At 43.0% G+C, this 19,666-nt stretch overlaps 1 protein-coding gene across 48 annotated transcripts in view; it reads left to right on the top strand.

Annotated features, from left to right (window-relative positions):
• The window catches only part of LOC126525796 (uncharacterized), a 129,296-nt gene that overhangs the window by 12,086 nt on the left and 97,544 nt on the right, over positions 1–19,666 (top strand). For 42 of the 48 annotated variants that reach the window (XM_072289938.1, XM_072289944.1, XM_072289939.1 and 39 more), the window contains exons 2-9: positions 98–242; positions 8,739–8,864; positions 9,325–9,444; positions 9,519–9,662; positions 14,713–14,809; positions 15,305–15,446; positions 17,372–17,557; positions 18,581–18,616. In XM_072289938.1, coding sequence (XP_072146039.1) covers positions 98–242; positions 8,739–8,864; positions 9,325–9,444; positions 9,519–9,662; positions 14,713–14,809; positions 15,305–15,444 — 772 coding nt within the window. In that variant the 3' untranslated portion in view covers positions 15,445–15,446; positions 17,372–17,557; positions 18,581–18,616. Of the gene's footprint in view, positions 1–97; positions 243–8,738; positions 8,865–9,324; positions 9,445–9,518; positions 9,663–14,712; positions 14,810–15,304; positions 15,447–16,822; positions 17,143–17,371; positions 17,558–18,580; positions 18,617–19,666 lie in introns of those variants that run through there. The other 6 variants (XM_072289959.1, XM_072289940.1, XM_072289929.1 and 3 more) reach the window with 4 other exon arrangements.

The raw sequence follows: 19,666 nt of genomic DNA, 5'->3' as shown, positions 1-19,666 counted from the left end.
CTTTATGATCACTCCTTTCTATCTCTAATGGTGTGTCAACTAGCTAGGTTTCGCTTTAGTGCGCTTAGCATTATATTTTGCTGAATACTGTGTGCAGGTGGCCTTCCTCGACGTTGCCAGGTTCAAAACTTCAAGGCAACGGCAACGGACACTATCCATTCGCAGTGGAAATCAGTCGCGTGCTTCTAGGTCACGACCTCAAGGCGAACGCAGTCATTGGACTCTGCCCGCTGTCACCAGTGGTGAGTGGGCTTCTTGCTACAGTAAGCTTGGATCGTGACATTTCGACGCTCATCTTTCATGAAGTGTTGTGTTCTCGCTTCGAGACATTTTTTTACGTGATCACAGTGAAGTAATTATGCATGGACTTTGAATTGCAGAGAAGCTTTGTAGGCGGGAACGCCACCCTCAGAATTAGTGACGGCGCAGTTTACGTTATTAATCAGAATAGGAGTTAAGTGTAATACATAAACGAAAATACAGGAGGAGGTCCCAGAGCACAACGCTGTAAGGGAGCCTATCAGGTACTAAAAATACTAAACATTGTTTAGCAGCAAAGAAAAAAATAAACAATAGAGTTTAGAATAGGGGCCCGAAAAAAAAATAGCGTCGAAACCACTCACTGCACATGTGCGAGACGCAAACTGCGTTTGGGTTTTGCGTTGGGAACGCTAGTTCACCGATTTAGTGGGATCCCAAATAGCAGCCCCAAAAGCTTTGCGTCGGCAAACATGGCGGCACCCATCGAAGCGACTGCTCTAACCTAGCACCAAACTGGGTTCGATTCGTGGTAACGCATGACGTTTGCAAGCTAGAAGTGACTGCTATTATCGCTTTCTCCCAACTAGCGTATGTTCCGAAGATTGATTCATTAGACGCCGCTGATTCTGAATTCGATCAAAACTAAGCACAACTGTTTGCTGCTTACAGAATAACCTCTAAATTTTAATTAAATGTGAATACACGCAAGTCAAGATCACTATCCCTATCATAAAATGGTATATTTTATTATTTATAATAGCTTTTCTTTGACGCTGTAGTGGCGCTGTCAGCGCAAGACGCTATCCGCAAACGCAATGCCCTATTCTAAAAATTTCACTTCTGTGTGCCCCAACGCTAACACCCGCAAAGCTCTATGGGTCCCTGAACTATTTATAGAATATTGTATAAATATTGAACATTTTATAGAATATTGTATTAACTACTAGGGTGTATGTGTTACATCTTTGTTACATCTGTTAACAAGCTCAACTGCACTTAGTACGCTGCATGGCATGAGGTCATTGACTCGTACGACATGATGGTAATAATATGGTGGCGCTGGTGTGCAATGGGAAATGCTGGTGAAAGGCCAGCCTTGTATATTTTAAAATGAATGCTAAAGAACAAATTAATTTGAGCTGTATTGGTGAAATATCTTTCTATAAAAACAAGAGCCAGTTTGATAAACATGATAAAGCATGATAAACAGTCGCAAAATACGAAACACCGGCGGCAACGCTTACTTAGAAGATTCAGTACAACTTGCCGCGACGTCAGCGATTTCGACAGCCTCTGCTCATGTCCGGTTATTTGTCCATTGGTCGATATTGATGGCAGGGATTTATAAAGGAGCCAAGGACTGGACTCATATTGCACCCATGAAAACCCCCATGCAAGAACATACTTCGAAATTCGCGGCGACGCTCGCGTATTGGCAAATAGCAAGTAGCTATTAGCAACAACTATATTATTATTAGACTATTGTTTTCCTAGTAATAAAGATTTCGTTATTGTCCTTTTAAGTATTTATACCTCGAACTAACATGCTTTAACTAAAATGTTGAAGGACTAAGCTTCACCTTTAGGAGTGGAACGCTGTATCATTCAAAGAACCCTCACTGATTAATTCTCACGTTTCCCGGCAATAGCAGCTTATGCAACCATAATGTTTACCGTGAAACGATGGCGGCATACACTATGCACGAAGGTGAGCGAGCAAGCTTTCTGGTAGAAGCTCGACCTCTTGTGTGGGCTGCGGAGGCATGTAGGCTAGCGCCATCTGGATAGTGTTGCAAGGAACCGAGCACAGCGTGCCGCTCTATGAATGGTAGAAGGACTGGAAAGGAGGTTTATATTGTGAGTTTCCGCATAACAGAATTATGTTTTCTGGTATATTCAAATTACAATTTGACGCTATCTTGTCTCCAAGTTGTGTTTAGGTTGCACGTCACTATTTTCTGGCGCATCTTACTTTGAGCAATTCAATTACTTCAGTAACACGTCTGCGCCACGCGGAAGGCCTGTGTGGTTGTGGTTCGGAATGATTGTTCGCTATACGATGTCAGACACAGAATGCAGACACCGCATTTTATGCTACACAGGACCCTTGACGCTTTTCGCATTAAAACTCCTGCTCCCACATGACTACCTTATGTGCCATTAGGCAACGTTATCTTCTGAGAAACAAAACGAATAGTTGCTCTTAAAAGCTAACATATAAACTTATTCATGTAACTGTGAGGCTTGCCATCTTTTTTTGTAAGGTTTAGAGGCATAGGCTATTACGAACATTACAAATAGTCTCATCATTTGAATGCTCCATGAAGACTCACTTTCTGCCAACTCACTATGGCCTTCGGTGGACTCTTTGCTGCATGTGAATGGACGTGTATGTATAGGGCGAAAGTCAGTGTCTTCTCAGCAAGGAAAGCTTTATGAAATTGCACATTTTCACTTCGAACAGCTGCACCGTGTTGACACCCTGCGTTGTACTCAAGCCCGCACTTTGAGGCGGCTGCCGCTATTAACCATTGCTGTTCAGCTAGGGGCCCTAGTAGGGGGCCTAGTACGGAAATGACAAGTGCTCTAGTAGCTGTGCAAACTCATGCTAGTTCATGTGAATGCATTAGCATACGATAGTGCATGCAGTACACGAGCTTTTGAATGCACTAGTATTTATTCAAGTTTGCTCAAACTCGCGCGGCGTCTCTTTCCCATGGCGACTTAAATAGCGATAAGAGTTATTGTGTCCAAACGAGCAGCAGTATATCTACTGGTGGCGTTAATGGCACTAAACAATGCTGCATGGTGTAAATAGGTCACACACTTCATTGTTCTTTTTTACGCAGATTATTGCAGTGACTGAGATGCACAAAGCACAACACCGGCTGTGGCGATCGGTTGCGTGCGTGCAGCACGATTGTATGTTCCCCTGTTGGCCCCCCCCTTTCTCCTAATACCTTAAGTAAGTTCAAATAGCAAGTTTTTTTTAATATCCAATGTGCTGACTTGTGTTGTCTAACGTAAACTGTTAGAAAAGTAGTGATGCTGTCTTTGGGATACTGGTTGAACTTTTTGAAACAATTTCTTAAAGGGACCTTGAAACGATTTCGATGATTTTCTATAAATGGACTGAGCCGTTAGAGTAGGTCCTTCTGATCATTGACTGCCCAGAGTGCGTCATTCATAATTTTTCCACTTCAGCAAGCATCGTCTGCTTGTGTTACAGCATGCTTCATTTTGACGAGAGCTCTGCGGTCAGTCGGTCTGTCTTTTCACAAGCACTATGATTCGACTTTGTTGCGTTGTGGACTGCAAACGTAGCAACTGGCAATATGTCAAGGTGCGACATCGTGTCCCAAGCGCAAATGTGAATGGTCTGCATGACCACAGACAGTAGCAGTAACAAAATGTATTCTTTGCTGCGGGTGTAAATTTTTGCAGGAGTGTAATCGTTAACACATTGTCTTTATAGATGTTTAAAATGTTTTATACTTGGTTAGAGCAATATTAGCTCTTGGTGAAGCTCTGCGCCAACGGGTGGCTGGACCGTGGAGACCCATCAGGCAGCTCATGTATGTCTATGCTAAAGTTCCTTCATCAGCTTGAGTTTATGCCTCCACCGTTCTGTCGAAATGCCCAGCTAGCCTGTGGTTACCGGAATGCATGGCTATGGAGGAGGGTAACTTGTAATCGTCTGTAGCTCTTAATATGCTTAATATGAGACGTTTCGCACAAATCTACACATCTACAAAATTTGTACGAACTGTTTCAGGGGCCCTTAAGGGAAATAAATTAATCAAAATATTTGTTGACGACTATAAGCCAGCCATAGACTTCTGAAGCTGCACTGCATTACCCTACACATCTACAAAATTTGTACGAACTGTTTCAGGGGCCTTTAAGGGAAATAAATTAATCAAAATACTTGTTGACGACTATAAGCCAGCCATAGACTTCTGAAGCTGCACTGCATTAGTGACACTTACTTCAGGTTTATGCACTCCTTCAGTCACTCTGAATATATCGCTTGTTTAATTACTGTCATATTTGTGCATACTTTCATGAATTATGCTGCCTCCTTTCGTGTCTTTTTTTTTGTCACATTGCCTACCTGGCTTGTGCTTATTCTCACATGTGCACAGGCATTAGCTTTGTCCTCTTGTATCTTGATTATGCAAACTTAATTTACATCGCACTTCCGATGCTTATCAACAAGTTGTAGGACATTCTAGTCGGCGATTCCTCGGCCGACGCTGTGCTAAGCCTACATTCGTGTCGTCCAGCAGACGCATTGCGGGTCTCTGTGGACACACTAAGAATCCAGCTGGTGCTCCTCATCTTGTAGGCAGGTTCAATTGCGTGCATAATAATATGCTCAGATACCTCGTCATGTAAAACCTCATTGAGGCGCTCTTATCTAAAATGCAAGATAAGCAGCAGTGCCGTTTGAGGTGGTACCTAATAATCCTTGTTTGCAAATCAGTGCCTCCAGAATAGTCTTTGACAGCTCGAGTATTCCGTGTAGAAGGAAATTGATTTGCTATATGGGTAGACAATTATTAAAAACTTGTTCCGATGACCTGAATCCTTTACCGGATTTCTCGCAATGTGTGCATAAGGTTCAGTACATTAAATGTGGTGCTTTACGTATGTTCTAATGAGAAAAATCGAGCCACCCACTGTGCGAGTGCAAAAAAAGAACATTGCGTTCTCAGGGGGCCCACATAGTGCACGATACGCTTCACTTATTTCAAATACATGTACCCCGAAAGGACTCGAACCAGCACGAGTGGCTTTTGTGTCGAGATTGCTGAGGTCAAATCAAATCAAAAGGGAATTTTTTTACACAATAATATGAAAAGTGCGTACAAAAATATTTGGTCTCATAGCATAAAGCGGCGAGTGATCGGTCCAAAAAAATGTATTGCAATAATTAGCAGTCTTATACAAACAAAATAGCAAAAGTATCATACATAAGCGGTAAATACTATAAATAATCACAGAACTGCACTAAAAACAAACAAAACAAAAACAAAACTCATGAACGTGCTTGGTAAGATAAGAAATGGCGTTTGCATGAAATGTCAAGATTTGCGAGTTTTATTTCAAGAGGCAAATTGTTCCACAGCTTAGCACCAGAGAATCGAATAATTCTTTCGCCGCACGCATTCAAACGTAAAGGGAAATTATGATTACCGTTGCGTGCATGCAGTGTATTTAACGACTGAAACGTGAAAATGGCACGATACATAGGTGTGTTTTTGTTTATTATTTTATTTACTAAGCAGGAAATCTTGTAGTGTTGTGTATGTCAGTAAGCGGCGGTATACGCAGCCTCTGAAGGCAGTATACTCAGCGTCTGAAATAGAGGATTTGAAGGATGACGCACCGAGGAGAACGTATTCGCATGAATAGCTCGTTTTTGTAATCGGAATAACTTATGTACGTTTGGCCCCACGACTCGCAATAGCTAAGGCGGCAGTGAAGTAGGCTAAATATAATGTTCGTAGCAATGTCAAATCAAAGTATTGATGTGCTAGTATGAGAGTGTAACAGTTTAATGACAACTTTTTGCAAATGGTATTGATTTGGTCTCTCCAGTTAACGTTACTGCCAAATATAGTGCCTAGATACACAATGGTTGCTAGATACGCAATACTGATTCAGTGGTTGGATTGTTTAATGATATGCTAATTGAAACGTAATTCAGAATTTTCTTTCTTGAATGGAAAATAACGTATTTTGCTTTATGAGCATTTAATATTTTAGTTGATTTTCACGAAACCATAGCTATTAGTTCATGGGATGCAGTATATTGTAAGGTTTCAAGTGAACTACCTGTGAATAAAATTATAGTATCGTCCGCATACATTAATGCTTTAGATGATTGTAGAATTCACGGGAAATCATTAACGTATAGAGCGAATAAAATCGGACCCAATACGGATCCTTGCGGTATACCACATGTTCAGTACTTTCTGCTTTCGCGATGTGCCATCGATAATACCATAGCACTTCAGTTTTTTCAGGTGCGGAGTGACAAATGGCATAAACGCCTTTTTTATGTCGATAAAGATTCCAATAACAATCTTTTCATGGTTGAGGGCAGACTTCAGTATTTGAGATAAAGTAAGCACCACTGTTGATGTGAACTTCCCTGGGACGAAGCCATGCTGTTCCGGGCAAATTGTTATTCTTGCTAAGGAAGTCCTTCAGCTGTAGAGGGATTAATTTTTCAAAGATATTGTAATACAGATAGCAGTCTGTAGCTACTGGGAATATTATGGTTGCCCGCTTTGTATATTGGTACAACTTTGGCCATTTCGAATACATCTGGATAGGAATTCGCATTTAATGAATGGTTAAATAGATGACAAAGTGGAGCAGTCAAAACAAACTGGATTGTCTTTTAGTACCCTAGCTTGTATATATATGCATAGTATGTGCATATATGCCCCTTTTAGATTTATGCGTTGCTCAATTCAGCCTTGTAATAATCATTTGTTTTGTTAACTTCATATTATTGTAATCTTTTTTCTTCACAGTAGTGCTAGAATAGGTTGTGTTATCCAAGGACATATGGCGTGATCATACCTACGTCGTGTGCACATATACGATGACTGCTTTATTGCATTCATGATACTGCAAATAATGTTATCACATTCTACTTGCACGTCATCGTTATACAGCGTTTCGAACATGGTGTGTTGCAAGAGGGTGCGTACTTGCGAATAATTAATGCGTGTGTGATATCTCGGGAGCAACTTTTCTGTTTTAAGAGTATGATGTAAATATGATGGTGGCATGAAAAGAAAAGCCAGAGTGGTGATCAGCAATTGCAAAATCATAAACACCAGCTTCTACGTACACAGCATGTGATCAATTAAGTGTGGCAGAATTTTCAGAGAAACGTGTTTGTTCAGTTATAACATTTCTAAGATAAAATGATTGTAGGAGGAACAAGTAGTCATGGCACTGATCCTTTAGCAGATCTATATTGAAGTCTCCACTGATTATCTGGGAATGCGAGGTTACACATTGAATCGGCACACTTTCCATGACTGATCTGAAGTCTAAGCTTCAGCTTGGGGGCCAATATACTACACCAGCTATGACACCGATATACTACACCAGCTATGACACCCCATTCAATTGTCGCCAATACCGTTACTGCAGATTGTTGAGTGCTCGAGATATCATTTAGATGCTGGAAACAGCTCTCTGCTGTGGATATTGCAATGGAACATTGATGTTTTTGTTTGTGCCACGCCCTTTCAACCTCTGAGTTATTAATCGTCTTGATCGGTTACTGTTCTCTATCGAGGTCCTCTGCGCATGTCATGTGCATAACTCTCTAATTTTCTGTCTTGCGCATTAACACTTTGCCGTCTGACACCCAGGCAATGCTTTTGCCAAAAGTATCTTTTTGCTGGACAAAGGTGTTCATTCAAGAACACTGGTGAACTATCCTTGAATCCCAAGGTGGGACGTGTTCAGCCAGCCTCTGCTTTTCTGCCGCTCTCAGAACCCGGTCCCTCACTTTGCGAGAGTGAAATCTTACTATGATGATGGGTTTCTTTGTCCTTCGACAAAGAGTCAAGTTATTTCCCTATTGTCGTCCTTAACTTTGGTTATTTCGCTCTTTAGTGTTTGCATTTCTGCTCTAAATGCCTCAAAGCTTTCATTGATGAAGTTCATTGCTTGTTTTACAGGGTCCAGCTCAGTTCTTATCAAGCTCATTAGGTCATGTTTCATTTCATATTTCTCATCAAGTCTACTAGTCAAATCTATCAAAGCCTTAGCAAGTTCTTTAACGGTTGTAAGAGCCTTGTCACTTATATTGCGCACACAGTAGGGAGCAGTCCGGCAGCCTAAGTAATGATTACTTAACGATATAAATAGAACGTACCTGCACAAAATAAGTACTTCATTAAAGGCCATTTGATTGTTGTGGCTGCCTGGACTGCTCCTGTGTGATGCCGCCCTCAGTCAAGGAACCACTTAAGTACCCGGGTGGTGACGTCAGGGCTCATGAGGATGCGCAGAAGCACATGTTGGTCCAGTGGGTTCTTTCCAATGGTCAGTTGGATGGTCCCCCTGTCACTGCGTGACCTGGCAGAGTGACTAGGCGTAGGTGCTTGATGTAAAACGGCGGCGGGTGCTCTGCACAGAATAAGTACCTCGTTAAAGGCCGTTCGATCGTTGTGGCTGCCTGCACTGCTGCTGTGTGATCTTAATGCCAGAAATCAGAAAGAAGCCAGAAACCTGAGGATTATTGTTGATGGTGCCCTCGTACCCCTAAAGGTATGCAGGAAGGGGAGCTTATACAGTCGCTAGCTGCTTGCGACTTCATGAAATTGAAAACCCTGCTTCGCGGTCACTGGATTACGTAAGAGTAATTACTACCTAGCGTATGACTAGACAGATTTGGAACTTGATGCATAATAAGGAAACATACTTTGTTTTCTTTTCAGGTCATCGCCACTCGTTCTCAGGGTTTATGCACTGTTCTGTATTGGACGCCCAAACGGCATCTTTCCTGCATCTTCTACAAATGGCTTTTTCTCGGCGGTGGGCAATGTGTTTTTCAAACCGTATCGGTAAGTTCACAAAACACATCTCCGACATACCCTAAGCGCATGGCCACTGACGGTACGCCCACTAACATTGTTATGTTCTGATGCCCTGAAGGATGGCAACGACTCGGAAAAGCTTGTCAATTTTCCAAGTCCCCGCCCAAGTCTGCTGAAGCCATGGGCTTCAGCAGACTTGGGCGGGGACGAGGTGTTGCTTATCGTAAAACAATTAAGCTTGAGGGATTTATTTACAACGTGAGTGAAGAATTTTGATTGGAGAATGGAGAGAGTAACAGTGCACACAGCACACAGTATTTCGATGCGGCCTGAATGGCATTGGCTTACCAAAGTTATATTTCTCCACGGTGTTCTTTGTGCGAAACTTCGCCAAATTCCTTGGACTGAATTCTTTGTACTTATAATTCATGGCTTCGGGCTACAGTCTGCTGGATGACAATGTTTCCTTTGCCTGGATCCTGTGCAGAGGCAAAGTACACGAATGACGACAATGTTGCGGCGTAGCCATGCATGCCGATTGGAGCGCCCTCTGTCCATCCGTTGTGGCCGGGAGCGGCGTGCTCTGAAGATGTGCCACTGTCTGCTTGTAAGCGATGGTGACACTGATAGTTAGTATCTATTACCTTGATCACAGAATAGGCTCATGAGGTGTTCTCTTAGTTCGATGCTGTCGTTTCTGTGCAGACAGTGCACCGGCAGAGGAGCACCTTCAGGATTCGCCAGGGTAATTGGTCACGTACAGTGCCGCTATGTCCTCGTCAGTCATTGTTGCATTCTTCAGAACCTTCCTCCTGCCACCAGAAGGTTAGGATGCCATGAATGGAGTGTTGATTGTGAAACGAGAAAATATTGAGTGCTTCATACTATATTTTTTTTTGAGGGAGTAATTTTCCCTGAAAGTGCTTTCGACTAGCCGTCGAATGTTGCAAGGTTGATAAATATATGCTTACTGGCATATATTCAAGATGTGCTCCCGCTCTTGTTGTAAAATCTGACATGAATAAGGTATAAAACATCGACCGCTTTCTGAAGGGCACTGGAGATGCCTTTAACCTGCTGATCTGGAAAAGTTGACTTGGTGCAAGCAATCCTCAAAAACTGTCTGGATGTGGTACAGCCCTCATACTACGCAGCATTCTATGACGTTACCAAATATGGCCGCGACACCTTCGTTTGAACACAAGGTACCTGGAACTTATCTGTCTAGTCAAAAAAATTTGACGCATGTAATTCATCAGGAGCTCGAAGCCATTTTCAATCTCGCTTACACAATGCGTGTCCAATGAGAGATGAATTTGGCCGTCCCATCTCTCTGCCCCGTGCGGGAGGCTGTGGTCAGTCAGGACCACCCACACACTTTCTTCCCCAGTTTTGCCACTTATCTAGCTCTACGTCGTAACCAGCCTGACAGGAGTTAACCTGACGACAGGCCGATCTGTTTCTTGTCACCCAGCGGGAATACAATTGACTAGAACCCGGTCCTCGTCATTTCAATGTATGCGCGAATACCATGAGCGCATGGGTCAGCCCTGTTACGACGAGAGGCTCAAGGGGTTGCATGAGTGCGACGATGGTGGCACGAGGTGTGAGTATGGAGTGCTCAGTCAACGAGTTACCTACACGGCAGTGCCTAACAGAGAAAAGAAAAACCATGAGCTAGTTTACGCCGAAGTTCATCAGTGATCTGTGAACGTGCAATTGTATTGCTGCAAGCCTTGCATTTCGTGCAAGGCTTGCAGCAATACAGTTGCACATTCACGGATCACTGATGAACTCTGTGAATGCTGTGAGCAGGAGAGCAGAGGTCGTCTATCATGGGCTTTCTTCACTACCAGGAATTGGCTGAAGCAGATTCCTAAAATTTATATTAGAAGATACAATTGTAGTGAAGCAGGGCTGTTCGTATTTGGAACCTCGGAAGACTGTTTCTTGTGTGATGTGTGGAGGGAACAAGCGAAGGGAAAATGGGGTCTTGTTGGAGTAGGACGTGCGCATATGGTTATGGTTTAACAGGATGTTTATTAAAAGCGCTGAAATTGTGTGTTTCAAAACATTTGTCGAACGCCGGGCCGTATGCATAGTCTGGTGGAACAGCATAACATTTTTTCTCGCAAGCTGACTGCAACCTAGCTGTCGAAGGTACTCAAGGGGTTCTTTAATTGTCTTAGTGTCAGTTGTAGGCTTACCTGGTGGTTTAACTCCAGAAACATATGGTGTTATAATATATATATATATATATATATATATATATATATATATATATATATATATATATATATATATATATATATATATACCTTACAGGTACCGTACAAAAAGTCAAGCAGGGAAATATTGTGAAAGTTCATTGCCACCAGCAATTTTAAGGCTTCATGGATATCGCTGCATCATGTACAGCCATGGATTTCCTGTCATTGGACAATTATAGGCAAGTTGGCCTCCTGCATGGTACTTGTTTCGCCTGGCTATGGCTGTATAATTTATATAGGACCCTGAAATTTCTTAGAACGCAGGCAAAAAGTATGGACTCTGGAGAACATGGGTTTCCTCGCTGTTTGCATTTGCTACCCAAAACTAGTGCGTCACATATGAAATAAATGTAAGAGTATGCATTATGTAATTCATCATTACATGGAATGGATTACTTAGGAATCTCAAAGAATAGCAGATCTTAATCTCTTAATCACCAAATGAGCGGAGTGACGCATTCCAAAACAATTCTTTCAAGGTCTAGTTCATAACATTGTGATTGGACCTCTTTTCGTGTAGTGCAAATTAACAAGACATAACGAAACCAGAAATGTAATTCCACTCTTGCTCATTTCCATTCCTCAAGTTCAGTTTCCAAAGGTGACATGCATCTTCGATAACTTTTAGCAATTCTGATAGCATCTGCATTCTTCTCAGAGGTGGCATGTGTGTGCAAAACATTGGTACGGCACACCTGCACTCCTTATTACCTGGACGAAGCAGCCGAACTCCATGACAGCACATGTACCCCTTTGTGACAAAATCCTACATTAGCAATTTAGGCTTCCATTAATGCTGCAAGACCTATTCATCCTTGGCAATCTTACCAATGTTTTTGGATTACCGTGTACGATCGCGTTGTTTATGTACGTAACCTAAAAGCCATGCATATCATATTGACCGTAAATAAAGAGGGGGACAATGGAAGAGAACACAAAAATGACACCACCCATGTTTTTTATTTCTCTTCCACGCTCCGTCTGTATTTGTGGTTAATATATGTAGTAAACACCAACTAGGTCAAACTGAAGTTTTCTAAAAGCCATGATTGCAATAAAGTGGGGCATATAATTGCTGCTACTCGGTGACTGCTTTATTATGCAAGGGCGAATACTGTTCACTGTGTACCATCGTGTGTTAAGATTAATATTGGCAAACCAACAGTAGATTAGCAGGAATCTGCTGCTCGGTTTTGGATGTCAGAGGGTAAGGCAGCAATTGGTATATGTTTAAGTCCCCTTTCGCCGATATAGAATCCACACAAGGATAGTGATACTGTGCGGTTATGCATGGCGCTTTGTTACACGTCAGTTACAGAAACATAATATCGGGGTGTCTACCAACCGAGAAAACTGGGAATTCTCAGGGAATGTGAATATTCTGGAAATACTCAGGGAAAACTCAGGAATTTGTGCTTTTATCAGGGAAAATTAGCTGTAGCTTTATCGAAAGGGAACGAAAGTCATGTTAATGCTGGCTCCAGTAACAGAGCAGTTGCAACGAATCATCACTGACACCGTGTCATCGGCACGAAGTATTGCCAGAGTAGTTACCGACCGATTTTTTCCAGACACCCGATTTTTCGAACATGCCCGATAATTTGCACGGCTTTGCGGCACCACCACATACTCCATATAGTCAATGTATATTACCTCGACTGCAGGTCTTATATGGCATAAATCAAAGCCACCTCCGCCGCCATTTTGATTAATCTCACCGCCTTGAACTGGCACTCTCGCACGCAGATCCGCTGAACCACCGCGGCAACGTTAGGCAGTTAAAGACATGCATTCATTTTTTTTGGACTGCTTGATTTTTCGGATGTTCTTGCGGCCCCTAGGGAGTCCGAAAAATCGGACATTGACTGTACAACTGACCAAGAGGATGCTTCAAATTATCCATGGGGTGAACGCGTGGCAGAAGGATGAGAACAGAAAGGACCGACGCACTGAGGAATTAACGGGAAAGGAAGCATACTGCCGCCTCTTTGAAGGAGCTTGTGCCCAAAAAACAGTATTGGCTGATGCCGAGATGCAGGGGTCCCTCATTCAAACCAAAATTTTAAAGCAGTGAAACCCAACACTGAGATGTTGTGTACGGGCTGATAGTATGTCAGGACAGTTGAGGTTGACTTTCCAGCTGGAGAAAGTTAAGGCCTCGTGCCGATGAGCTTGCTATCAGTTCATAGAAATACCTCATATTCAAAAATATTTACTTATGTATGCATTTCCTTTTCATTCGTGTGTGACAATGTTAAACTCAATTTGGAATGGGTATTACCATTTTTTTCACTGTGCCCTCTGTTTTCTTTTTAAATAAAATAGATATTACTCCTTACTATTCATCAATTCAGGCTCATTCAGGGAATCTTGCAAAGGTGCTCAGGGAAAACCTGGAAAACTCGGGGAATCTGAAAATGTCCACTTGGTAGACACCCTGAATATCTAGTTCATTATATCGGGTATATCGTCGGCCTAATTTTAGTTGGTAATTTCGAAGGCAAAGGTGCTTCGTTATATCCATTCGTTTGTTGCATACCATTTCATTAAACGAGGTTCGGCTGTCCCATCAACGCTGGGAACTATACGATGGTGTGCTAGTTACTGGTTATTTACGGTTACCCTGGACACCAATACTGTGCCCAAGCCGCTCACCTTCACATTTCTTTTGTGCAGGTGATGGAAGCGCACGTAGTATGTGGGCCAGCGTGGCCAGTGCGATACGCGGGGCGCCGTTGCCGGAAGTTTACCGCTAGTGTTTGCCAGCATTTGCGAAATCCCGTATGAACCACTTCATTCGCTGTCCTAAAGTATATAGAAGTTGGCTTGTTTCAAGCCTTGGCATTTGCGGTGGGCTTGTAATCGAAAATGACTTAAAGCATCAAAGCTAGTTGAACCCTTCGTTTTTGTCTTGTTCGCGCTACTTTAACCCCCGTATCCAAAGACACACCTTGAAGCCCATGCTTGCTGACACCTGGCATGGATGTGCCTAGGACCCTAATTGCGTTTACTTCGGTGCGTTGACGACAGGCATCATTTAAATGAGTCAGCATGAGCTTCAAGTTAAGCTGCATTTCTGAATACGGAAGTAAGATTCCCCAATGACAACGGGCCACCCCCATATCTAAACTTGTTCCATGCACTTATCTTGCTTGTGCTACACCATTGTTCCGTGACGACATACAGACCACAATCATGGCTACCGTAACATAATGTAGCTGTTGCTTTTCTCAGATCATTCCACATTAATGGACCACATTAATCCGCGAACATAAACCACTCTTCTATATAGACAAAACGAGATGGTGATGAAAGACCACTTCTGAAATACACAATAAAATACAAATACAACAAATAAAAATAAAACAAAACTGAGATCAGGTATGGGTTTAATAGGTCAATAATAGCACTACACATGGTCCTAATTCAGTAGCACCAAGATCATGCAAATGCAAGCTGTGCCTATCGATCCATGCTGGCTCTACAATCATACGGGAGTCGCAGAGACAGCCAGCGCCAAATTTTTCTCTCGCGTTTTTACTTTGAAACTTTGCTGTTTACTGTATAATTTGTCCACCCACGTGAACGATGATGTGTCTGTGCAGACTGTACACCAAATGAAGCAGTCATATTCTTTGAGCTGTGGCAGTTGTTCCATGCATTGGCTGCGGACTCATCGCTACTTCTCGGCTGTCACCATCGGTTAGTATCTGCTACAGTGTACGTCGATTTGCATGTTGCGAACCTCTTTTAGAGGTCGTTTCGAGGGTGTTTTTAACACGAGGAATTGGAATTTTTTTATCGGGAACATGTAATGCTAATGTCAATTATTCATGTTTTGGCGTCTGGATTATTCAATTAGATTCGTATTTCTTATTTGTACTACACAAGCTTTCAAAAACATGCCATAGGAACTGCTTTCATCAACTAATGTAATGTTAGTAAAGGCTACATCTGAAGGCCTAAATCTGAAGAGCTGCGTTCCCTCCCGCTTTCCAACAAAGAAATCGCTTACCTGAAGCGTAGTCTGCTCTGAAAGTACGCATACCGTAGTATGTCTTCTATACAACACGCATGTTCCGTTTCGAAATTCGAAATAGAGTTGCAAGTTGCACTTCAGTGGTCCTGTTTGTGTTTTCTAGTGAAAAAAAAACTATATACGAATGCTTTGCCAACTCGCGCATGTGTGTCTTGTAGGAAGCATCGGCCAAGCAGGATGGTGCGGCGAAGAAGTAACACTAGTGACGTGTCAAGATTGGAAACGCGCCTATGAGCTCATCAACATTTTAGAGGACACCAACCAGGAGGGTCCGCACAGGCTCTTCACCATGAAATAGAGGTAAAATAATTATCAGAGATGCCAGTGTGGCTGTGTAGAAAATGATCAAACTGTCAAGGGTGGCGGTATCTGGGATGCCTCAGTGCAAACAATGTATATGTATAGAAAGGCTCGAAGGGCCATGCATTATCAGAAGTCCATGAAGCCACACCAAGAAGCCTAACATCTGTTGTCTTTGCGCTTTTACTACACTAGTATGATATCAAATGGCATAAAAACAATTTTATACCGCGAACTTTATCCCATCCTTTCAAAATTTCTGGAATACTAGTGTTCCATGAAGCACAACAGCGACATAAATTTGCTAAACTAACATGACGAGATAGCAAATCCTAGAATATGAGCATATCGCAAACAATAAGTCGCAAAGAGTGCTTTCCGGTATTCGCTAACTCATTCGCTAACGTATCCTAACGAGGTTATCTTGCTGTCCGTCGTCGTGTTCGCCTTAAATGCCAACTGCTATGAAACTTTTGACCATTTTGGAAGTCTTAGTTTCATATGATTAAAATTAGTCTAGGCTTCTTCAGCGCAGCTGCCTCCGGCCAACTAATAAATCTCAAACGCGGCGTGCTGGGATTTATGTCCTAGGGAAACCAACTGGGGCACAGGTCTTCAGCTTAAGTGTTATTTAAAAGCACTTAGAAAACAATCACCAGCTATGCGGCTTTGTAAATATTGGCTGAGTGGTATATACTCAAAGCGCATTTTCGCAGTAGTTCTTGCCAAACAATTTATCCCACTCTCCAAGCTGAATTGGCCTTGTGCGTTCGTCTTGTTACATGATTCGTATTCCGTGATAGTGTGTGGACAGCATTGTTCACATCACAGTGGCTGGTGAAAGAGCATTGCGATTGGAATTAAAAATTAAAATGTAGAATCATTCAGACGTGGAAACACTCCAGCTATCTCGACAATATTTATTCCTGCATGAAGTTCACAGCCCTGCATTAGTTTGAGATTGCTTTTATGTAACGCTGCGAGGCACCACCCACGTCAGAAGCTCGTTATTCTAGCTGTGCACGTTTCTTGACTACCGGAAGGCAATGTCATATTCCACCTGCGCATTAATTACGGCGCTGAATTTAGGCTAAAACCTGAGAATCCCCAGTGTCGCAACCCGACCAGAATTTACAAAAGCACCCAACAATAAACACCTCCTACGGCCTTCGCACTGTGAGCTTATGTTGATACCCGGGTGTTCACACTGTGCAAAGACTCCTTTGGTATCACTGTGGATACAAGAGCTGCTTCTAGTCAGTCCTATGCTTTCTATGCTTTCTTCTCTGTTATGCTTTCTTGAGCTCGTCGAGGTAAACAGGTCGAATCATATTCATTTATCTGCTTTATGTAACCTGAATATATTGTATTTCTAGGCACAAAGGCTATAGTCTACCGCCTGAGGTGTGGTCTTGTCTGGAACAGACTGTGACTCCATACATTGGGAGTGGGAACAAAGCAACCGTGAGAGAGCGATCGAGGACCTCCATAGTGGGAAGTTGCGTATTTCATTCCTCACCAATGTTGCAGCTTAAAGAATGGTCGTGACGGGCATGGCACACACATTCTATTACTATTTTCATCGGAATAGCGGTACGTGCATGCATTAACAAGAGGACGGCATTTCATAGAGCGCGGATTTCAAAGTGCATGGCTCGGCAATTGTGTTCAGCGTATGGGGCTGAACATAAGCTCCATGGCTGAACATGGCTCCAAAATCACGAGCAACAGGGCTCTCACCTTTGATGGAGTGGCAGGACACGGCGAGCAACGTCGGTGTCAGAGTGGTGGGCCACGCCCCGACATCACTGGTCCTGATCCTGGTGATCTGGGCTTCGTCCTTGCAGTCCTCCTGGTGAACCTTGCTCGTATGTCGGTTCACGCCTCTGATCTCTCATACCTGTTCATGCTGGCAATTGCTGCAGGAGAACCAGCCCACTTCCTGTCATTGCTGGACTTGCGGCGGCTGCTGAGCGCAGGCTGCATCTGGGCTACGATTGCTATATACTAGAGCTAGAATGATGCTGTGACTAGGCTTCACCCCCGGCCTATGTCGTCATACCTGAGCGTCCGGGCTTCTCCGGCATACATCGACCTCGCCTCGGCGACGGGTACGGCCACGCCAGCAGCAGTTAAGCTTTGTGAATGTATTGCGATCCTGACTAAAGCTTAAACACACGAGGACACAAATTATATAATGTATTTCGCGTATGCTGATGTCTAGTCTCCTCGCTGATGCCTTGTTTATAATGTTTGTATCTATGCCTTTCTCAATATGACCCGCCGTGGTTGCTCAGTGGCTATGGTGTTGGACTGCTGAGCACGAGGTCGCAGGATCGAATCCCGGCCACGGCGGCCACATTTCGATGGGGGCGAAATGCGAAAACACCCGTGTACTTAGATTTAGGTGCACGTTAAAGAACCCCAGGTGGTCGAATTCCGGAGTCCCCCACTACGGCGTGCCTCATAATCAGAAAGTGGTTTTGGCACGTAAAACCCCACAATTTAATTTTTAATTTTTTCTCAATATGTTTGGCTGACCTGCACCCACATGCACAATCATGCAGGAAAAACCGGTTGAACTTGACGTCAGTGACCTGCTTCTTTCCTAACAATGATGTCCCACCTGCTTCGATGGTATTCGTTGGATTTTAAACCACAACTGCAAACGCTCCAAATTCTTCGACGGCGCTAATCGAAGCAAAGATTACAATGACCCCAGATAGTTTCCCTGACCGCTATGATTATTCTTCCACCCAGCTGCTTGTTTTGATCATAGTGACGGGCAAAGAAAGAAAGGGTTGTTTGGGAGGCAGGTCGGACCTTCCTTTCCTGTGCTTGATGTTGACTTCGCCAGTCTGACGGCATGTTCAGCCAGCTACCTGGTAATTTATCGGTGACCCTTTTTCGATTACAACCAAACTTCCCAAAAGAAATACGCCCACATTGGCAATGTTTCGTGGTTCAAACCAGTACCGCTTCAGAGAGAATAACTACGTTGTCGAAAGACGTCGAAGGTGTGCGAACCACGGTACCTGTGAAAATATTGAACGATATGTGCTATGCTGTTATATGCTAAATTCTTATTGCCTGTACTCTCCATGCAATCTAACATACTTCTCTGTTCTTTGCAGGAAGTCACTGGGCGGTTTTGGATGTTGACTTTGATGGTAGAGTAGCAACAAGTTTACAGTGTTTTTGTTTATGAATACAAGCTTAACATCATGAAAAGGGGTCCAGTCAAATTCTGCTTTGCATGCTAGCCGCATTGTTCATAGACTGCCCAGTGCATATATCGCTTAACATTTTTTTTTAACTTTAAACCTTTAAACCTTCAAAGAATACTTTCAGATCACGTATTCAGTATTGTACGGAATATAGAAGTTGAAAAATCTCAGAAGTAAGTCGATTTGTTCTGATTGATTAGCATTCCAATTACTGCGGATGACAACAGCTCTACTGAAACTACTGAAGTTTCCCAGATGCATTGTAGGACATATAATTACGCGCAGAAAAAATTAGACATGATTTCAATACTGGCTACAAGAGGAAACTTCCGCGATGATCGGTCATTACTTGAGTGCCTTCCAATTCGAGATCCTAATTACTATCGCAAAACTCGATTAGTTAAGAACATTATGCATGAAATTTTGTAGATATTCAAATCTTCATTTCGGTTTGACGTGGTGGTAAGGTTTGCTTCTTCTATCGATGCAGTTCAAGGAATAGACTTGGGCTACCTGCCACAGGCAGTTTATTTCTTAGAACTGGTATACGGTCCTTGAAAGGTGAACACCAGAGCTCTTGTTATCCAGGAAACTGGAACTTATATGTTACAGGAACAGCGCAAACAACCCGTAGTCAGTATTGCGGTCGCTAGAATTAGGAACAACATTGTGCTTTTGACGAGTCTGCAATCTGTATGATGGCCGACTAAAGTTTCTGTTCGATTTTGCTAACGAAAATTAGTGCGTCAGATATACAAGAAATACAAGTTCGCTTTATTAAGTAGTTTAGCGTGCCTGGTATGCCGGTTAAGGCAAGCAGACTGGGCGTTTTACCGGTAGAGCGGAGGCGCATACATGAGTGGCTTGCACGGTGCAGCCACCTGGTCAGAACTAGACTACACAGAGGTGTTACTGCAGTTACCAAGTGTATTCTACTTCGTTGATGCTGTAAATTTTCGGCAGCGGTGTAATTGTGGACACAATTACGTCACT

The sequence above is a fragment of the Dermacentor andersoni genome, chromosome 8 (genome assembly GCF_023375885.2).
Source record: "Dermacentor andersoni chromosome 8, qqDerAnde1_hic_scaffold, whole genome shotgun sequence".
NCBI lineage: Eukaryota > Metazoa > Arthropoda > Arachnida > Ixodida > Ixodidae > Dermacentor > Dermacentor andersoni.
This window is presented reverse-complemented; position numbering and strand designations above follow the sequence as displayed.